Source organism: Gouania willdenowi, chromosome 24 (genome assembly GCF_900634775.1).
Source record: "Gouania willdenowi chromosome 24, fGouWil2.1, whole genome shotgun sequence".
NCBI lineage: Eukaryota > Metazoa > Chordata > Actinopteri > Blenniiformes > Gobiesocidae > Gouania > Gouania willdenowi.
Genome location: NC_041066.1, coordinates 14637671 through 14658764, shown reverse-complemented (window position 1 = coordinate 14658764; position 21094 = coordinate 14637671). Strand labels below are relative to the sequence as shown.

At 37.6% G+C, this 21094-nt stretch overlaps 1 protein-coding gene across 5 annotated transcripts in view; it reads left to right on the top strand.

The window, feature by feature from the left end:
• The window catches only part of pak5 (p21 protein (Cdc42/Rac)-activated kinase 5), a 100828-nt gene that overhangs the window by 25249 nt on the left and 54485 nt on the right, over window positions 1-21094 (top strand). For 2 of the 5 annotated variants that reach the window (XM_028439914.1, XM_028439911.1), the window contains exons 1-3: window positions 619-934; window positions 8388-8611; window positions 10089-10133. In XM_028439914.1, the coding sequence (XP_028295715.1) occupies window positions 880-934; window positions 8388-8611; window positions 10089-10133 (324 nt within the window). In that variant the 5' untranslated portion in view covers window positions 619-879. Of the gene's footprint in view, window positions 1-618; window positions 935-8387; window positions 8612-10088; window positions 10134-19124; window positions 19368-21094 lie in introns of those variants that run through there. The other 3 variants (XM_028439913.1, XM_028439912.1, XM_028439915.1) reach the window with 3 other exon arrangements.

The following is a 21094-nucleotide window of genomic DNA, read 5'->3' as shown; positions in this document are numbered from 1 at the left end:
CGAGTCATTTGACTGAATTCTCGGGAACCTGGTACATGCTAGTCGGCGCAGAGACGTTCCGCGAGCCCGGACGTAGTTCATCCGAACTTGTATTTTCATGCAACCCCTTCTTTGTGACTTCCCTAAAGTTTGTGACTGTCAGGTGGAATAAAGAACAGTCAGTGTGATTCCGACACGTCTGAATGTCCCTCTTGCTTTGGCGAGGGGCCAGTCTCTGTCCCTGCCACTAACCACAGCAGCTGTTTCCCTTTCTTTCTTCCCTCTTATCCGTACTGTCACACTATCTGTCCCCCTCTTTGTGATCTGGTCTGGTGAATAGAAGCAGTGATAAGGCGCCTGGTGGCGCAGCTTCTGACACAGGCATTGATATCCACACATGCTGGCATCAGTAGAAGCTGCTTTCTGTGTCTGTTTAGAGGACATTTAGGCCCTGTGTTGTTTTTGTGATGTTTTTTGACAGACATCAGTAGACGGAGGGCAGTGACTGTCAGAGAAGGCACGGTTTGGGACGTGGGGGTTAGACAAACAATACAAGTGGAATGGGATGGGTCCGGGTTTAAGCTTCTCTGGCCATGCCTCGGCTCAGGCTGCTGTTGTAGGCACTTTTTCCTGTGCGTCTCACATTGGAAGTTATCAGAGCATGCAGACAGAGTGGCCATAGTCATTGTATCTCAATAGAGATTGTGTAGGGTTCTGAATTTGACCTGATTTGCTGATTTGAAGAATCTACTGCACTCACAGGGAATCCTCGACTTACACCATTTCAGTACAGGACTCGGTGTAAATATCTTTTTAAAAAGAAAATGAAAGATTTGTGATGGATTTATGTGGATTTATTTTGAAAATCAAGATTCTCTGATAGTTTGAATCAATTGCGCCATGGCTTATCCTGAGCCATTTGATTGGTTGAGAGAGACCACCAGTTTGTTTCCAGGTAAGAACAGTAACGCAATGACTGGATTGATCTGAGAAGCCAAATATTTAATATGCTAAAGCTTTTCATATATCACTTTATAAGTTATCGGAGAGTTTTTCTGTTTAGTTGAATTTAGCCACACAACCATTGATCAAAAGATACAGCAGAGTTGGCTTAGATCTTTGACTTATTATTATATATCAAATTAGGAACGTCTTCTCATTACTGTAGCAGGAGGAGAAGGAGTGAACGGGTCTCCTCCCTCTGCTTGTTTATGAGACAATTAGTCTGTTTTATGGATAGGAAGCATTTGCATATTTGTGCTTGGATGCATAATCTACATCTTGTCATGAACTGTGGGTCTGAATGCAAAAATGCAAAATATACAAAAGTAATATAGAAAGCAGATTATTGCTGCTGCGAAACATTTGCATGCACTAGTATCCAAATATAGATGAAGTGTGCACAGCATGCCACAGTCAGTCAGCTCCGAGATGATAATAAATGGTTTCAGGCACAGTCCTTTTTATTTCACTGTTGAGGTGTTGTTGTACAATAGGGGAAATGCATGTGGAGGCTCAGATGGTGACAGATGGCTTAGAGACAAATCAGCGTGGGAGTCAGGATCTCTGCCCTGGGACCTGTAGCCCCTTTAAGTACGCTTGTGTCATATGTTGTATGCCGATATAAATAGTGTGTGTCTGAGAAGAAGGTCCTTTATATTTATCATAGTAAGTGTTTTACAAGAATTGAATAAAATGAGCTTCTATTGGTTATTGTCCGCAAGATGTTTGATATTTATGTCATACTTTGTTGTCCTTCTGGTGAATCGTTCACTAACTGTGTAGAGCAGGGTTTTTCAACCTTGGTATAGTGACCCGGTAAACACAATCGTGTCACATAAAATGTCTAGTAATAATAAAATGTAAAAAATTACTGATTATTTTTTATATTTTTATTTTTTATTTTTATTATTTTGCACAGTTAAAAAAACCCCATTACAAAATTCAGCGATTCATGATTTTTATTTCTCATTATGTGCATGAACATGTACATAATGAAATTATGTCCCTAAGAGAGTAAAAAAATAATAGTATGAAAGAATAAAATATGTAAAACTAATGAAAATAGAAAAACACCAGTAATATAAATTGAATATATCAAAAGATAATACAAATATACAATGATATACAAAAAGATTAGTGACAGTAATGCAGGAAGGTGGCATAAAGCTCAAAAAGTTTAAATAGGTATTATTATTTTTCAAAATAAAACACCACATACATTCTCTAACAACTCTATACTTTCACTTTCTCAAATATAAATTTGTGATTCTTGATGTAAAAATGGGGTCACAACAAGAAAATTAATTTGCCTAATTTTTGACATTTTTATATGAATTTAATCTAAAACAACAAAGGCTTTGACAAGAAAGAGAGCAATTTATTATGATTAATTACTACATAAAATACTTTTCATTTTGTTTATAGTTTTGCTGCTTCTACTTTTCTATTCCTAATCTGTTCGTAGTGAAGAACATATGAAAAGTGTGATATTTTGGAGTGATCTGCCCTAACAGTTGAGGCTCTTTACACCCAGAGAAGCATCAAGGTTTTACCCAGCACCCTCACTTCTCCAGATCACTCATGCTTCCCACACTTTGTGCCCCAGTAATGGAGCTGTAAAGCTGTGGGCTCAGCCACACCACAGCTCCCACCAGTTTCGCCTCAGTGATTTCCTTTGGTGGAATAACCTTGTGCAGAGTGTAGTCTATAACTTCACAAGGTGACTGCAAATTGCAAATCAAGAGATTCAAGTGCCTGAAGTAGTTCCTCTGGTCTGAGCATGAATGCAATTCCCATTTTAAGTACATCTGAGTTCAACCTAGCCTGCTATACTGGTGGAAGAAAAATGTACTTTATTGTATTTTAAGTATATAAAAATTTTGACTAGTGTATTGAAAATGTACTCACACAAATTGTACTTTTTGTACATTTTTAATAAAATATCCTAACATCACACTTTAACGGAGACACTTTTAACACACTTCAAAACAATTGTAGTCTATTACACTTTATTAAAAAAGACGTATTTTACTAAAATATACTTTAAATGAAATGTATGTGTAACTTTTTACTGATTATTACTTTGAAATTAGTTTTTTCAATTTTTTTTTTTACATACTTTACGTATTTTAACTCCGATATTAGGTCTGAATGTATTTTAAGTTACATTTGAGTCTAACTATGAAGTTATCTTGTACCTTATTTATTTATCAAATGTATTTGGAAAGTCTCCAATAATTCAACCTATTTATTAATTTAATAATATAGCATAAATTAGTGCAAAAGTCTTACTAAATACACTTTAAGGTGTTCTACCTTAGCACTTAAAAATACACTTCCAGTTGAGCTTTTTTTTTTTTATCATTTAATTACAATTAAAATGTATTTAGTACAAAATTATTTGTTCCAAAACACCATGCTTTAAGTTAACTAATCATAGATGCACTTAAAGTGTATTTATGACTTGTGTGGCATCAAATACACAAAAATATGCAAAATTTGAATACACTTGACACGTTAATTTTTCACCAGGGATGCTCGGGACTTTTGTGAGAAAAGAGCTGCTAAAAGCACAGGAGTAAGTTTGGACCATACCAGTGTATAAACATGTGTCTCCATCTGCTGTCTTGAAGACACTCGCTGCGTTGTGGATGTGTTGTGTCTCCTCGCAGTCGAGCTTGGCCTAGATGACTTTAAGCCCCACTAGCCTTTAATAATCTCCTTGCAGAAACCACCATGTAGGTCAGGAGCTGCATCTTTCACTGGGGCTGTTTACAAAGCACAGGTGGTTGCTCCTGCTTCAGATACACATAGGCCACGGTTACATGATGTTTTTTAATTCAGATTTAATTATTCCGAATCGAATCATTTGGAATTAAAGTGTTCTGCTTCGTGTTTACATGGAAATAGTAATTCCGAATTGAGGTTTACATGGAAAACAGGTTTATTTGGCTTTATTCAGTTCCGCTTTAGGTTTGTGGGTTGGGAAGGGTTCTGATTGGACAAAGGGCGAACATGACATGTTCTCATCTATTGGGAAAAACACACAACAAACGAGGGGTTTCCCAATCCGATATCGATATCCCGATTTTTCCGGTTTTTTTTTTTAAATGTTTTTTTCAATTCATTTTTTATTTATTTTATTCAATTGTAGAATACTGTAGATATTGTGTTGAAGGATAAACATTATGTAACTAATTGGTTAAAAATAAATGGGTCAGTTTTTCTCATACCTACTGTTGCTGACTATTGTTCTCTATTTGAGTAACGTCACTTGATCAAGCCTTTTCTAACATTCCACACTACAAAATAAGTAATTATTTATTTTTTATTAAAGAAAAGAGGGAGAAAATGAAAACAAAACAAAAATAACAAAAAAAAAGGATGTGTGATTCATGGTGATATCGGATCAATATCCGTATCGGCCGATACGCAACGCTGCAATATCGGTATCATATCGGAAATTAAGAAGTTGTATCGGGACATCCCTACAACAAACCTTTTATTTTTCGGCTACAACACAGAACACTAAACATGAGAACTGTCTTCACCTTTATTTTGATTGTAGTTTTGAAGCAGCAGCTCAACAATAACACACGGTTTCACTTTGGTCTGCTGAGCAGGAGAAGGGAGATAGGAACTAATCATACAATAAGTATTCACTTCCTGGTAAAGACAGTAGTTCTAACAACTGGTATAATGATAAACTTGGTGATATTACAGCCTGAGCATGCAGTACAAGACCACATTTATTCCGTCTCCCGTTTGCCGATGTCCGTGTGTGTGTAATATGTCCATGTGTCCCCGTGAATGTTATTATATTCATGTCTTCTAAAGCTCTTATTAAATAAATAGTCTCGGCTCTAGTCCGGGCGGCCAGCTTGGATTATGCGCCTCTTCACGGCAAGTCGCGCTTGCGCAGAACACCCGGAATTAACTTAAAGCGGAATTAAACATTTACAAGATAGAGGAATTATTTAATTCGGAATTAAAATTGGAAAAAACCAGCCACCTAATTCAGATTTATGTTTAATTTGGAATAACATTTGCATTAGTAATTAAGTGTTTACTAGGTCAGTTTAAAGAGCATTTAACTTTTATTCTGAATTAAAGCTCCCATGTAAATGTGGCCATAGTATCTGAATAGTGAAGTTGACTTTAAAATGTACTCAAAAGTCACTCACATAATCTTCTGCTCTTGAATTTGCAGATCTTAGTGGGAGAAACTCTTTTAGAGTGCTTTAAAGTAGCAATTTTACAAGACTCACCGCATAGGTTAAATTAAATACAAGTTTTGATAACTATTAAAAGCAGAGTTCTTCTACAATTGGAAACATCTCGGGCAGACATAACTGGCGGCCCTTGATCTAGTTTTCTGCAGCCCCCAAAGTAAATGCACAAAATGAATTAAAATGTATACAAAATGACAACAGAAATGCACAAAATGACAACAAAAGTACAAAAATTATTCAAATAACACACAAAACTACAATAAAAATCCAGAAAATGACCTCGTAAAAAAACATACATTACAGAAGGATACACTAAATGACCTTAAAAGTACAAATAATGACTCAAGAAACACACATAATTACCAAATAATGCACACAATAACAACATAAATGCACTAAATGACTCCAAAACACATAAATCTACAATAGCAATACAAAAGAAAGTACTATAAAATCATACATTACAGAAATATGCATCAAATGACAACAGAAATACAAAAAACGACACACAAAGTTAAACAAGAATATACAAAAATGAAAGGGAAAAAACACAGACGCTAAAACCCTTTGTTCTTTCCTGTATCAATGCTCATATTGGTCGTTATTCTAAATGCTGACAATAATGTTGATAATGTGGCCCTCGGATCAAACAATCACATTTTTGCGGCCCCCACTGCAATCTTCAAGACAATATTGACACTGGAAATATTCCTTTCCTTTTGTCTTTAATTTGTTGAATAGCTCAGAGTATTGCTAACTATGCACATACAATAGATAATAGAATTATGTAAATGTCTGAATAGGTGATGTGGACTGGCACTGCAGATATTATTTGTCTAGAAGACAAAATCGAGGGAGTGAGTGAGAACGATAAGAAGACGATCAGCGTTGTTTTGCTTCGGGAACAATGGCTCTTAGAGGGACACAATGGACTCCATTGACTGCATAGATTCACCATTACTTCATTCTGTTCCTGTGACTCAACAACACGCAGCATTAATCTGGTATTTCCACATACAAAAGCTTCCATGCTGAATAGACATAATTTCCTTGTGTTCGCCTGTTATTTGGCTGCCTGATGTTTATGTTACACAACCATGTGACCTTAACCAGGTACCGGTATGTTAATGCCAACTTCCCTCTCCTTTTATACTTCTACCCTGAAGTAGTACATATAAGTTATTAATGTACAGAGATCCTGACTACATTACACAACCCTACATACAGTTAGATTTATCAGGCCTATTGCAACTCTATCACATCGAGCAAAACAACAGCAGTGTGCTCTGTCACACTGGCAAAGATAATAATATGTCATTGTTTTAATTAATGCCTGTTTCTAAATTCCACAGCATGCTATTGCATAAAAGACCTAAAATCTCAACATTCAGCCCATCACAAAATTTCATAAAGCAAAAACTTCGACCAACTATATCATTTTTAATTGGAATGTAAATTTCATACAAGCCTTTAGGGCCTGTACTACAAAGCTGGATTTCCTCTTATCGCGCTAAGTTGTGTGCTGTACTACAACGCTGGCTAACCTTTTACTGGGCTAAATCATTGTTGTAAATTAGGCTGAACACCTAACCTGGTAGGGACCAGGTTACGAAGTGGATACGATCTGAGCAAGTCCAAATGTCCCGCCTCCTGACCAATCAGTTCTCTTGCTCTTGCCCATTGTTAGAAGATCTTGGTTGGTTTCGCGGATTTGACAGGTGCGCTCAGGAAAGAAAGAATATTAATGGATAAATGCAATCCTTTCACTTACTGATTACATCCTGATAGTCGAGGTGTCACGATCCGATATTGATATCTGATATCGGTCCAAAATCAGCCAGAAAAGGAATATCGGATTTTTTTGGACTGCATCTAAAATCACCAACATAAGCTCTCCGATAAAATTTTCCGCTCCAGCACTTCTATCTATAGGTGACTGTGGTTCACACACCAACAAAATAACCTACTGTTGCTGACTATTGTTCTCTGTTTGAGTATATCAAGCCTTTTCTAACGTTCCACACTACAAAATAAGTAATAAAAGTATGATTTGTGCTGATATTGTATCACGTTTTTTACGTATTAGCTTCCTGCCTGCATTCCTTTCTTCCTGCTTTTTCTGCAGCAACAGTTGTTTTTCGTCTGAATTATGGATTTTAATTCATCACTTTTTGCACACAGTTTCTCCGTGATTGTGATTGACACTGCAATCTCAACACATTTCACTAGCATTGTCATTGTTTGCATGGCTTATATTTCTAATAAGGATGTCCTGATACAACTTTTGTATATACATACTATCAATGAATGGGTCTGAACGGGTCTATTTTCATACATAAGGCGCACCGGACTATAAGGCGCACCAGTTTGTTATTATTATTATTATTATTATTATTATTGTTATTAAGGCTCATTAAGCGAAACAAAATAGTCAGTTAAGTCAAACTTTATTCAACTCATTAACAATAACTCTCAACATTGTTCAGGTTTAACACATAAAATATAAAACAGTACACTGACTTTTTCAGTTCAGTATGTTGAAGCACAGTACAGGTACATATCAAGGCGCCAGACTACGGTAGCCCTGAAGCGCCAAAAATCCATCAAGTGGTGCAGCTTCATAGTTTACCAAAGTTGTACTAAAACATTTTGACATTTTAATTTCATACATAAGGCGCACTGTCGATTTTTAAGAAAATTAAAGGATTTTAAGTGCGCCTTATAAAATACGGTATATATACTTTTTTTTCTTTAATAAAAAAATAATATTTACTAGTTTTGTTGTGTTGAATGTTAGAAAAGGCTTGATCAAGTGATGTTACGCGAACAGAGAACAATAGAGAATACCGAAATTTGAATCCGATATCCGATATTCGTTTTCAGGCTAATATGGGGCCGATATCCGATTTCGATATCGGATCGGGACACCCCTAATTTGTAAGCTAATCAGTTTCCTGCCATAGTAAAAGGCTGCAGTGGTAGTATTTTCCTGCTTTTTTGTCTCTCTGTGATGACCTGGACAGTTGTCCAACCTCCTGTCGGGTGGAATATGGTTATAGAAGAAATGTAAGGACAGAAAATGGTTGGTGATAGTAACTGATGGATGGATGCTGAGAGTTTGCTTAGCATTGATGTCTACTAATAGTTTTTATTTGTATTTCCTTTGGGCGGCAGGATTGCCAGGGTTTTCCAGCATGTTTGGAAAGAAGAAGAAGCGGCTGGAGATTTCAGCTCCTTCCAACTTTGAGCACCGGGTTCACACAGGCTTCGATCCGCGGGAGCAGAAGTTCACCGGACTCCCCCAGCAATGGCAGAGCCTCTTAGCGGACACTGCCAACCGCCCCAAGCCAATGGTGGACCCATCGTACATCACCCCCATCCAGCTGGCACCAATGAAGGTAGACGTTTGAATTGACAGAGGACTTTGGAGGCTGAGCGGTGTGGATGAACTACTCTTTTATTCAGTATCAGTATCTCACCTCACCTTTCCACCATCCACACCTTCTCTGTTGCTTTTTTTTTGTCACACCACTTGGAACAGTGTCCTAAACGCTTTCCTTTCATGCCCTTACAGGCAGTCTCTCACGTATTTGCTGGTGTTTCTTGCTGTTTTACTCCCCACATGTAAACTCTGTCAAACTGAGAGGCAAATAAAACACAAAAAATGAAACTATCCTCATCCCATACTCATATTTGTAGTTAAGACTTAAGAACAATGTGAGCAAGTGTTTCAAATTAAAAATGTAAAATGAAAATGTAATTTTTTTTTCTGCTACCATGACTTTAAGTCAAGATTAGGATCAATTCTTACTCTTCGTGAACATCTTTCTGATTGGTTGACATTTTATTTAAATTGAATGAACTCACATCAGTTTTAAACCATTACTCGGTTGAGAATGGGCACACCCATATCCCCTATTGAACCGACCCATTATCTAGAACAAATTACTATCAGGATTTTAGGTATCATCATGTTAAAAAGCAATAATAAGAAACGTTATAACAGTCATTGTTACAAACCAACTAAATCACACATTTCTGGCCTAAAGTATAGTCCTATTTTGACGCTGAGGCCTCAGTTGTGATAAGTCATTTTTAGCATCACTGCTTTGAAAATTATAGATTTAAGTCTATACTATGATTTTAATTCAATTTTAAAACTCACATTCTTTATGTATGTATATATTCTCCAGATGAATTGTCATGTTTTAAGTGTGCGTGTGAACTGTTAAATATGTGCTGAGTCATCACACCCAATGTCAGTGATTTACTATGAATTTAAGGCATTGTTTTCCTGCAGCCATAATTCTAAATTGATGTCTTTATTTTGCTGTGGTTCTGTGACCTGTCCTGATTGTCTTTGTGAACGTCACCATGTGTCTCCTCCTCTCTCTGAGTGTCTCCTCTGATGTGTTGTTGTTCATCCTCCAAACATGTCACTGCTGCTGATTTTAGCCAATGACATCCAAACACTTAATGAGTTACTTCCAAAACATATTTAGTTTCTCTGCATTTAAACACACCAGTGCACATTATTAAGTGAATGTGTCTCCACGTGGTCACTGTTCTCAAAATGCCAGAATAACTTCCAACTGTATGTGAGTGACCCATAGTAAGACACCCTGTTAAGGAACATCTGTTGACTTTTGTGACCCCTTAAGGACACAGCAGAAGGTCACATGTATTTCATTCTCAGAAGTTAATGAGTCAAACACAATCTTTTGGTTGTATTTAACTAATACAAACCAAGTAAGAAGACAAGAACATATGGTGCAAACACTCACAAAGCTCTGTAGCAGAGAACAGCAATATACCACAGGAGATATCTCTGAAGAGGGGGGAACAAAAAAAATAATTATCTCGCTCTCTTCACAGATATCTCCCAAGAAAGCCCGGTCATCTGAAACGCCAATGTCCAAAGTATGACTTCCTCTTCCCTTCTGTTTCCAACACCCCCGACTCCCTTTATGTTTTAATGGTCGCTTTCACACAATCACAACTGTGCTGTTTTGTTTCCTCATCTCTGTTCGACTGCCTGCTGCCGTGCACTCAGGTGGAGGTGGTTGTGTCAGCAGGAAGCTGAAGAAGCACCGCGAATGCCTCCGCACATGACATAACTGCACTGCTCTGCCAAATCTTTTCTTAGTCTTCATCTCACTGCATTTGTTTCATTTGCATGAGCCTTCCCTAGAAAGGATGAGATCAACCACAGTGGCATGTTTCCCTTGTTCCCCCCCCCCCCCCCCCCCCCCCCCCCCCCCCCTTTGAACCACTGTTAATAACTATGATCATGATGATGGTGATGATGATGGATGCTGAGACGTGGAGTGCATGTTGCCATGACAGCTGATTTGCCTCTGCTGGAGGCCACGACTCTGTAGAAACGGGGTCATGGAGATTGTTTTTTTTTTTTAACGTGTGAGAACCTCAACTTTAAATCAAAGCCCAAAAAAACTTGGCAAAGAATAAAAAAAAAGTAGATGTAGTTCTACCTCAGCTTTACTGGATACTAAAAATCTGCATTCAAAGTGCTTTTGTTGTCATACAACAGATTATATTTGGCCAGTGTCATGTGTTAATGTTTCCGCCGTGCATGTTTTGATGGCGGAGAAACCATGGTAGCAAAAGTGAAGCCACACAAGCATCGGGAGAACATGCATATCAAACATAATGGTTCCAATTGTATCCAGAGATTCAAACTCTCGACCCGATGTGAGGCAGTGACAACTGCTGCGTTCATGTACATGTGGATCTGTTGGCTTTTTTCTTTTTTCCTAAGAATTTTATATTTGATAGCGCTTCGAGATGACTATTGCTGTGATTTGCACTACACCGTAAAAAACGTGAACCAAGGTTACTCAATAAAATTATGGCAAAAAAGTGACACTTAATAAAAATGAGTAATTTTAACTTCCTAATTTTTGATTAGAATGAATTGAAAAAGTTAACAAAATTTAAATAATAAAAATAAATAGATGTTAATGAACTGAACATTAAAATGTGTTGGATTTAGTGATATCATGCCAAAACTTAAGTCAAAGTTTCTTAATTTCACAAGAAACATTACTTAAATTTACTAAGTCTCTGAACAAAATAACACTGACTTCACTGAAAATTTGAAACAAATCAATTAAAATTCACAAAATATCTGGTAGATATTAATTTACATCTATTAAATTTTTTGTCATTTCTTAATTACATATACTCAATTTCTGAGGAAACTTCACAAATAATCACTAAATCAGTAGAGAAAATCAATTCAAACTTACTAGTTAACTGAGCAAAATTAATTATACTTACAAGGAATCTAGATAAACATTAGTCTATTTAATTGTGTAAAATAAAGAATATCAACTTACAGTTTAGCTTTCTTTTGTTTAATTCAACATATTTATGCTATATTTCCCCACCAAAATCTCCTAAATAAATATGTTTCAATTCAAGTAATAATTGGTCCTGTAGGATTTGAGATCTATTTAATACCATTGAGTGTCACTTTGTCGCCATCATTTTCTAAAGTATAATTTACCTGACATATCTTAGTGGATGTAGTTTGTTTCACTTGGGTTATTAGATCATCACACAAACGGGTAACAAGGTAAATAGCGTTGAATTGAATTAACCTGTGGCAGAGTTTCTCAACCTTGGGGTCGTGACACCATATGGGGTCCCCTGAAATTTCTAGTAATTGATTAAATAATAAATACATTTTAAAAAAAAAATTCAATTATAAAATTAATCTTCTTAAATCTGTATATTATTATTTATTAATCTATATATTAAAAATTATTTGTGTGCTACAAGATGTTTATTGTTATAATTAGCACTATATAAATAAAGTTGAAATGACTTGAATAATTATTAAATTCATTCTATAATTTAAAAAAAAACAGCACAATTTCAAACAATTGTATTCTATACTTTCACTTTGTAAAATATAAATCTAGTTCAAATGAAATATAGTATAGCACACAATTTATCACTAATCTTGGCTACTCTGTATCTTTAACACAGTAAAAAAAAAGCATGATCAAAAACAAATTATTTGGGGTTGCCAGAGAATTGTGATATCGATCCAAAAAAAAGCTGGGAACCATTGGAAATACAAGTTTTTAATATAAAGTTTGTGTAAATCTCAGATATAAGTTACTATGTTTTAGACGTGGACAATGGCTACTTGTGTATTTCTGTGCAGTGGGTCAGACATTGTCAGTATGGGCCTGGTCCATTTTCAAAGTATGTCTCAGTGTCCTCTGAAGTGTTGCAAACACAGTTGTGTGAAGAATTGTGACCCTGACTCTCAAGGTGGGCATGGCTATTCATAGCACCGCCCACGGCCTGTATCCTTCTCCATTTGTTGCCTTGACATTTGATTGAAATGAAGCTTCTTCAGCTTGGCTGGTTCACACAGCTTTGTCTACACGGTGTGTGTGTGTGTGTGTGTGTGTGTGTGTGTGTGTGTGTGTGTGTGTGTGTGTGTGTGTGTGTGTGTGCGTGTGTACAGCTGTTAGAGAGGTCAACAAGGGGGTGGGGTCATCCTGCTGAAATAACCACCATTCTATACCTTTGGCCTTTGAACGCTCGTGGTGAATTGAAGAGGCTTGTTGTAAGACAGCTCATTTCAGCTGCACATTAGCATTGCTTAAAGCCATGGCTCTCATCTCTACTCAGCCTGAGTCCCTCCAGCCTGTAGCGCATATGCTAATCCAGAAGTAAAGGCTATCATGATGCACATTCAGCTTTTTCCCGCTTTGAACTCGATGCTTTTAAAGCTTTTTCATTGTGAGAATCTGGAGAGGGTTGTTATGTGTAAGTGCTCTGTAAGCACCTCTGCTTAGCGCCGTGTGTTGTATTGTCATGCTGAAGAATGAAGAATTCATAGTTAATGCTTGTGCGTGTGTAGAGGTTAGTTTATAAGTGTGGTAATGTGTTCAGGAGCAGTATAGAGGCTTGTGTTACAAATGGGGGTACGTGTACCCGGAAATGAAAACTTTAAAAATGATCCCGCGCTTGTTTAGCGCAGACTGTGTGTTTGAGTACACGATCGTACACTGATGACATCACTGTTGATGACATCATCAGTGTTCTAAAACAATGTTTAAAACAGGAGTTCCACAGTGTGGATGGGAAAATAATTGGGGTATATATATATATATATATTCTTTTGGTAGCCAGTTTAATCAGCTGTTTCTTATCCCATTATCAACTTTTCCTGAAAATTTCATCAAAATCCGTTCATAACTTTTCAAGTTATCGTGTACAGACAGACAAACACACACACACACACACACACACACACACAAACAAACTGACCAACACACGTCCGAAAACCGTTTTCGTTTTTGAACGTAATAAAACTATTCTGGAGGTACCAAATTAATGTTTTTCAACCTTGGGGTCATGGCCTCATGTAAATGACAAAAAATAATAACTGCTAAAAATATATTTTGAAAATTTAAAACAACACACAATTTTAACTGTGTTCTATACTTTCACTTTCTCAAATATAAATCTTTTAAAAATAATCAAAAACATGTTCTCGGAGAAAAAAGTGCCTTTGGAGCCGCTTGAAATGGGGTCACGATCCAAAAAAGATTGGGAACCATTGCGTTAAATACTGTTTAATTTCACTTATTTACAAAATGATATTATTTAAAAATGTCACCACTATTACATTACGTGTATTCTGAGGAAAATATTGTAGTTGGACAAATAACAAAACTGGGTACTCGAGCCAGAAAAAAGTTTGAAATAACACATTAAATAACACTTTTATCTGAGTTTAAAGGATAACCGATTCCTTAAAATACGATAACTTTTTTTCTACCCTTTTAACAATCACTATAATTACATTTTTCTCAATTTGTGTCAGCAACTATTTTACGTAACATTTAAGATGATTGCTGATGACTAATCTTTCTTTTTGTTTTTTTTTTTACCATTGAGTAATAAAATGTGTGAACTCAAACACTAAAACAATACCACACTGCAGCCGTTTGTTCACTCCTCAGCAGAGGACGGCCTGAAGAAGTTGCTAAAGATAACCCGCACATTTATTTCTGCACAGTACTGACTGTCACCACAGACGGCAAAGACGAACTATCATCAGGATGTAGTTTTAGTCACCTTAGTTGTCGCTTAGCTAACACTTTAATAGAAAAATTGCTGTCCATCCCTCTGAGGACTGTCTTTTTTTCTTCGTCCAAATTTACTTTTCAAACAATAAAGAAATTAATGTACATTGTACTTGTCTGACTTCCTCACACCATCTATTTTTACCCTAAATGTGTGATAAAGCTAAAACTGTCTAGTCATTATTAACCCATATAAATATTCTAAAAGGAAAGTTTTAGGAAAAAAAAAAATATATATATATATATATATATATTTTTTTTTTTTCGAAGAATATTAAGTTGTGAATGAAAATGAAGAAATTGGAGGTTTGGATTTAGATGGATACATTAGTGGATGGCTTAGGATGAAATCATTTTCTACAATAGATCAGTAAGGAAAGCTTTAAAGTAGGTGGGTTTACAAGTGTGTGTGTTTGTTGCACAGCGAGTCCAGGCTCGCAGGAAAGTAATAGAACAATAGGTGGTAAGGATAGTGATAACATTAGGTCCAATATGCCAAGATCTGGTAAAAGAAGAACAAAACAAACTTGACTTATTTGATTATGTAAATTTCTGTTCATACTTTTTCCAGTATTTTGAGTTTTGGACTCCTTTTTGCTTTGCTATTGGTACGAGCTTTGCCTGATGAAATCTACTTTCAATGCCGATTTGTTTAGTTCGATCTAATGTAATTTATTTATTTATTCAGTTTATTTCCGACATGGTTACATTCACTTTTTTTTTTTTTATTTATTTATTTATTTATTTTTTTATTTTTTTTCTTGAGATCCTGGTTGAACAATTGAATACGCCCTGCAGTTTTAGTGAGATTTTGCACGTGGGGTGTGAATTTCACTGTTTTGCGTTAGAAGTAATGATCTACTCTAGTGTGTATGTTGACTCTGTGTGCTAGAATAATAATACAAATAATAGCTTAGACTGTTTTGTATTAATTCACAGGAAACAGAATGATGCCAAATGCTGAAGCGCTCTGCTAAAAGATGCGTGAAGTTGCGCAGACGTGGACAAATGTTGAAGCGTCATCAAAAAGTTGAGGAAAGTGAAAAAACGCTGCAGTTTTTTTTTGTTTTTTAAACCTTTGATGGATCAATTATTAAGTCTTGAGTGTAAAATATGTTCTTTGCTGTTTTTCTTACTATGAGTTGACTAAAATATTGGTTACAAATCTTTCAATAATATTTTTTAGTTACAGACATGTCCATTACATTCTCACCCTGGGACCCACATTTTGCCACGGTCCTAAATTCACGAACCACCAGAAAAATAGCTGTTGAAAACACAAATATATAATCACAACATAAATCTATACATTTTCCCGTGCAACGTGCATTTCACAGCATGCCTGTCAAAAGAAAAGTTTGTTTCAAAATAAAAGACAGGACCAACATGAGAGACTTTAAGTATTTATATATTTTGGACCAGCTGTCTGTGACCCACCCAGTTAAGTTCCTCGACTCTTTTTTGGGTCCTGACCCACCAGTTGAGAATCGCTGCTCTAAGCAGTTAAACTAAATAAAATATCAAATGAAAATAATTGTAAAAAATATATTTTTACACTTATTAATGTTGTCATTTAAAGGAGCATAGGGCAGGATCTAGAAATCAGACTCCATAGTGACACCACGGTCGTTAGGGTGACTGCGGCCATCAGCCGAGCCTCCGCGGGAGCGTGCATCAGTTTTTTAGCACCGGAGCACAGCTGATTAGATACTGTGACTAGAAGATGGATGCCCAACGACACCCGACGGGTCGGGATTGGACAGATATTTAGAAATGGTGGTCGGGTTCTGTCACATAGAGTCGTTTGCGCGCAGCGTTTTTCCTTTCCTGCTGCAGCTGCTGTAGCCCTGCAGAATGTAGCTTTAGCTGTATAACAGTGTACACAGGATCCCAGTGCAGGGAGGATGGAGCAAAGGAGGACAATTGTAGAGAAATGCACCATTGAAACATTCTTTTTTCTGCCCAATAACATGGATTTTCCTTATCTTTGATACATGGATTATGTAAATCGAGCTGATGGGTATCTTGCACCGCGTCCCCTGTTTGTGTTTTGATGTTCGCTTGTTACCCGTGCGCTGATCTGATGTTGACATTAACAGTTCTTTGTTAATAAAATTGGTGCCTACCACTAAAACGAATGTAAATATGTTATTTCTTTAAGAAAAAATGAGGTTTTCACTGTTGGGTCGGACTCGGAACGAGAAAATGCGGCACGATCCGCTCTCCAACCGTGACACGGTTAATTATTTACTCGCCGTTCATGCGACTGTTTACTGCAAGACCTGTGCACATGCCTCTGCATACATCTGTGGAACCAAACAGTAGTTTAGTCCACCGTGCTCATCTTCTTTTAGTCTCCAAGTCATCTTCTTATCGTTCTTTTTTTATTTCCAGTGTTCAAGCCGTCGAGAACGCGCACTAGCGTCATTTGACGTCACCACTAGGGTCACCATCAGCATCCTTTGACTTCTCGTCCACAGAACTGAGCCCAGAACATCAGTACGAAATATATCACATACTCTGCTCAAAGCCATAGTTAGAAATGTGTGTGGGCTCATTCTCTTTGGTTGTCATCACCCATTAGCATTAAAAAAAACGTTTATTTTTTCACACATCCTGCCCTATGCTCCTTTAATTCAATTCAATTCAACTTTATATAGCGCAAATTATAACAATAGTCATCTCGAAGCGCAAATTTGATGTATTCGGTAAGAATAACAATAACAATAATAATAATATCTCTGTTTTTTTCATAATATTAAAAGTTCAGAGAACATTTGCTTGTAGTTCCCAGACTCATCACTGAATAAACCTTACTGTAGTGAACCATAGAGGTTGATATAAAGTACAACAGTAGAAACCATTGCAATAAGTAGGAAAAAAAAAAATTTAATAACACGACTGTCGATGCCCTCCAGAATTAAATTTAAACATTGTTTCCCTTTCAGTAGTGGGAGGACTGTAGGTAGTGCAGGAGAAAACTCCTGTTGTCAACATTTACCAGCGCCAACAGCTGCTGCTCTGAAAATATCTCCATCTTACATCACAGAGAAATAGAACAAGTACAGCAAATTGCATAACAGCCCATTCACAGTCGTTTTTAAGTTATATTTCCTTCATTCTCTCGCTGCTGCCGCCAACAAGTATTTCAAGTAAACTGTTATTTCCGTGGTAAACAGGTTCTTCTCTGCTGAAGCTGCAGTTAAACCAAGACCTCTCCCGCCTTGCACAGGGAACAGTTAATGGGTCTATGGTTCACTAATTATTATTAATTACAATCCCAATAAAACAATATTACCCACTAATCATTGATTTGGTTGGTGTTTGGTAATGATTTCAGAGATTTTTAGGTAATAAAAAGGATTTAAAGCAACATTAATTTGGAAAATAGTTACACTCTACCCAGAGTTGTATTTGTCTTACCAAATTTTGCATTTTTTCCCCCTAACGGCTGGTTTCACAGCCAGGATTTTCCCCTTCCCTGCCTTTCCTATGAGCGGGAAATACATTACTAAACTCACTTTTCTGTGATTTCTATAGGCCAGTAATGTGGTTCTTGGAGCTGATGGCCTCATTTCAGCATTCATGTCAGCATTTAGAATAATGACCAAACAGAACAGAACAAAGGGTTTGGTCTTACTTTGTTGCATTTTTGTGTGGGTTATGTTGTTTTCTGAGTGTTTTGTCATTTTGTGTATTTTTCTGTCGTGTGTTTTTTCTTATTATTTTGTGGGTTCTCGTTGTCATTTTGTGTATTTTTCTGTTATTTTCTGAATTTTTGTTGTCGACTTGTGCATTTTTGGAATCATTTTGTGCAATTTTGTTGGCATTTTGTGTCTTTATAGTCATTTTCTACATGTTGTCATTTTTGTAGTTTATGAATTGAGTCATTTTGTGTATTTTTTAAATGTTTTTATGTGTTTTTGTTGTTACTTAGTGAACTTTTGTTGCCTTTTTTACCGTTTACTGTCGTTATGTGTAATTTTTTAGTCATTTTGTGTATCATTATGGGCATATTTGATGTAGCTTTGAGTGGTTTTGTAGTCATTTTCTGTATTATGAGTAATATAGTGTATTTTTGGAATCTGTTTGTGTGTTTTTGTTGTTACTTAGTGTACTTTTGTTGTAATTTTGTGCAGTTTGCTGTCATTTTGTGTATTCTTTGAGTTATTTTGTGTATTATGTTGGGCTTCTTGTTCAATCCAACTTTTTGAACTTACGTTTTTTGGGGATTTGGTCTGGGGGGCACACACATTTAGAGTGAGGTCTACCAGGTACCAGTACCATGTCTACAGTATTTGATACAAAACTGTAATGTAGAACACTGTAGTACACTGACTGGGATTCTGCCTTTCAACATTTTTCTCAGTATCTGAGCTCTGAATGCAGTTTTCCTTGACTCTGTGGTCTTTTTTGGTAGATTTGATCGTGCTGGCTAAAGCCGCCTCTTGAACATATGTTTTTGTTGTGTTTCAAAACATTCACAGACTAAGAACCAAGCTCGTACTCGCTCAAACTGTTGCATTGTTGCCGTGTTTCTGTCTGTTTGTGTTGCTTTTTATAATCTTAATTGCATCCCAAAAACCGGACTCAGGTCACCCATTCCCTGATTCCTGAACAAGTTGAGTCATGTAGAACAAGGCTCATCATTGCACGTGCGAAAAGAATCACTGGACTGCCAATGCATGACAGCAGCCATGACTTGCAGGGTGATATTTGCTACTACTGCCAATGTCAGTGGGTCAGTGATTGCAAAGCACAGCCGCCCACCATCCCCCAGCACCTTATTGGCAGTTAACGGAGGGGGTGGGTGGGGGGTGGGGGGGGGAGTGGTTGTGTCAGTGGCAGACTTACAGTCGATACATGCAGCTGTAGCTGAATGGAACACTTTGCTATGGCTGAAGTGTCCTGGCTTCAGTATAGGCAGGATGTCTGCAGGGCCGACTGAACACATGAACTGGATGTGATAAAGACCGAGGAGGTGCTTGCGTTTCCACAGATGCATCAGAAACAGTTACAGGTGGGAACATTAAATCTTTCATGTAGCTCCTCACTGGTATGCTGATGTATAAATGTGTGTGTGCAACAGGTCTCACTGTTTACTGCCAGCAGATCCACAGACAATTATGAGGATCTTCTTACTTTTTGCATGATCAAATTATTACCAGGCCACATTTTATAATGGCTTTCAAACCTTTGTCTATATCATATCATATCATATCATATCATATCATATCATATCATATCATATCATATCATATATATGTTTTATGTTTAATGTAAGCATGCTCTTGGTCTTGGCCTATGACCCTGAGTAAAAGTAGATTTGTGCACAGGGGGTTGCGCTGCAGTTATTTTTGTAGTTATGCTGGGTTTGCTATGTGTACATATAGAAACAGAGGTTGGAGAGAGATAGTCTTTCTGATTTAAAAGGGTCATGCATGCCCTTCCTTCAGGAGTGGAAATGCAGAGGAGAAATGGGCTAATATGGTGTCGATATGTGCATGCAGAGCTGCTAATTTGAGGAGGCATTTCTTTGCAGGGTGTCATAGTGATGTTGGGTGAGCTTCAGATGGTCAAACTGAGCACGATGAAGGTTCTCAGAGAGAGCTTCTCACTGCAAAAATGGTTCTTTGGCCTAAAGAAAAACATTTGGGGTAAAAACTATAGGTTATTTACATAACCCCGGTTATCTGAGTCATATGAGTGAGATGTCTCACTATGGGATAAACGCCTCTGAGTCAAATCTCATCACACCAATCTTGATTGGCTGGTGAAATGTATTCTTCCGCCGCAGGTAGTCCTGCCTACTCTAAGTAGAGTGGGCAGAGAATGCAGCGCCATTCAAATTCCTCTTCTCACTCAAGAAGCTTCTCGCCACAGAAGGTGTTGTCCTCCTCTTCATCCTCTGAGATGAGGAATTCAGAGGTCATATCATCGTTGTCTCAACAGTCCAAACCCAAAATGTCCTCTCTGAGCGGATGGACCAAAGCAATATTGGACTGTGAGCCCCAGGTTCCCGTCTCCATCCTCTCTTCAGCGGGCTCGATGCTGAGAGGGGGGAGGGGTCCCTGCTCTGCCAGGCTGTTTTGGCGCGCCAGCCTTCTACGGATGTTCTTCACCGTGAAGGCGGCGCAGTGAAGGCAGGAGCTGGGGGGGGTCCAGGGCCTTCTGGGCGTTTTCCAGCCTGAGGCACCTGGATCAGACCTGGTGTATATCTCAGTCCGAGATTGTTTTTCCACACCTGCAGAGGCGAGCCTCCACGGCTCCAGCTCTGCTGGCGTGTGTGGCTTTTCCCTCCATTCTCTTCTTCTGTGCTGGGGTGCAGCAGGAAGGAGAAGCTAGGTAGTGCTAGCACGTGGTTGCTAGCTGCTAAGATAGCTGAAGGCCGACAACCAACGCCCGGGGACCACTTGGGACGGCAAGGGCGGTGTCGGAACTGAGGCGCCAACTGGAGTGTTGGGTCCGGTGTTCTACAGCCATGGGGTGGAGTCGAGCATTTGCAGTGAGCCAAGACGAAGACAGGGATGTCAGCGATTGGCTGTCGACAACCGTGGGAGGCGTCAAAGCAGTGGAGTTCCAAGCGTGGGAGCAGGGAAAAACACCGGTTGACCTAATCTCAGTCTGATGTATACAATTTCAAGTAATGTGTTACCAAAACTAGAAATATTTAATGCTCAAAAAAGGAAAGGGTTTGTAATGCAAATGTAAACTTTGGTGCCTCAGTGTAGAAACCAAGGAACAATA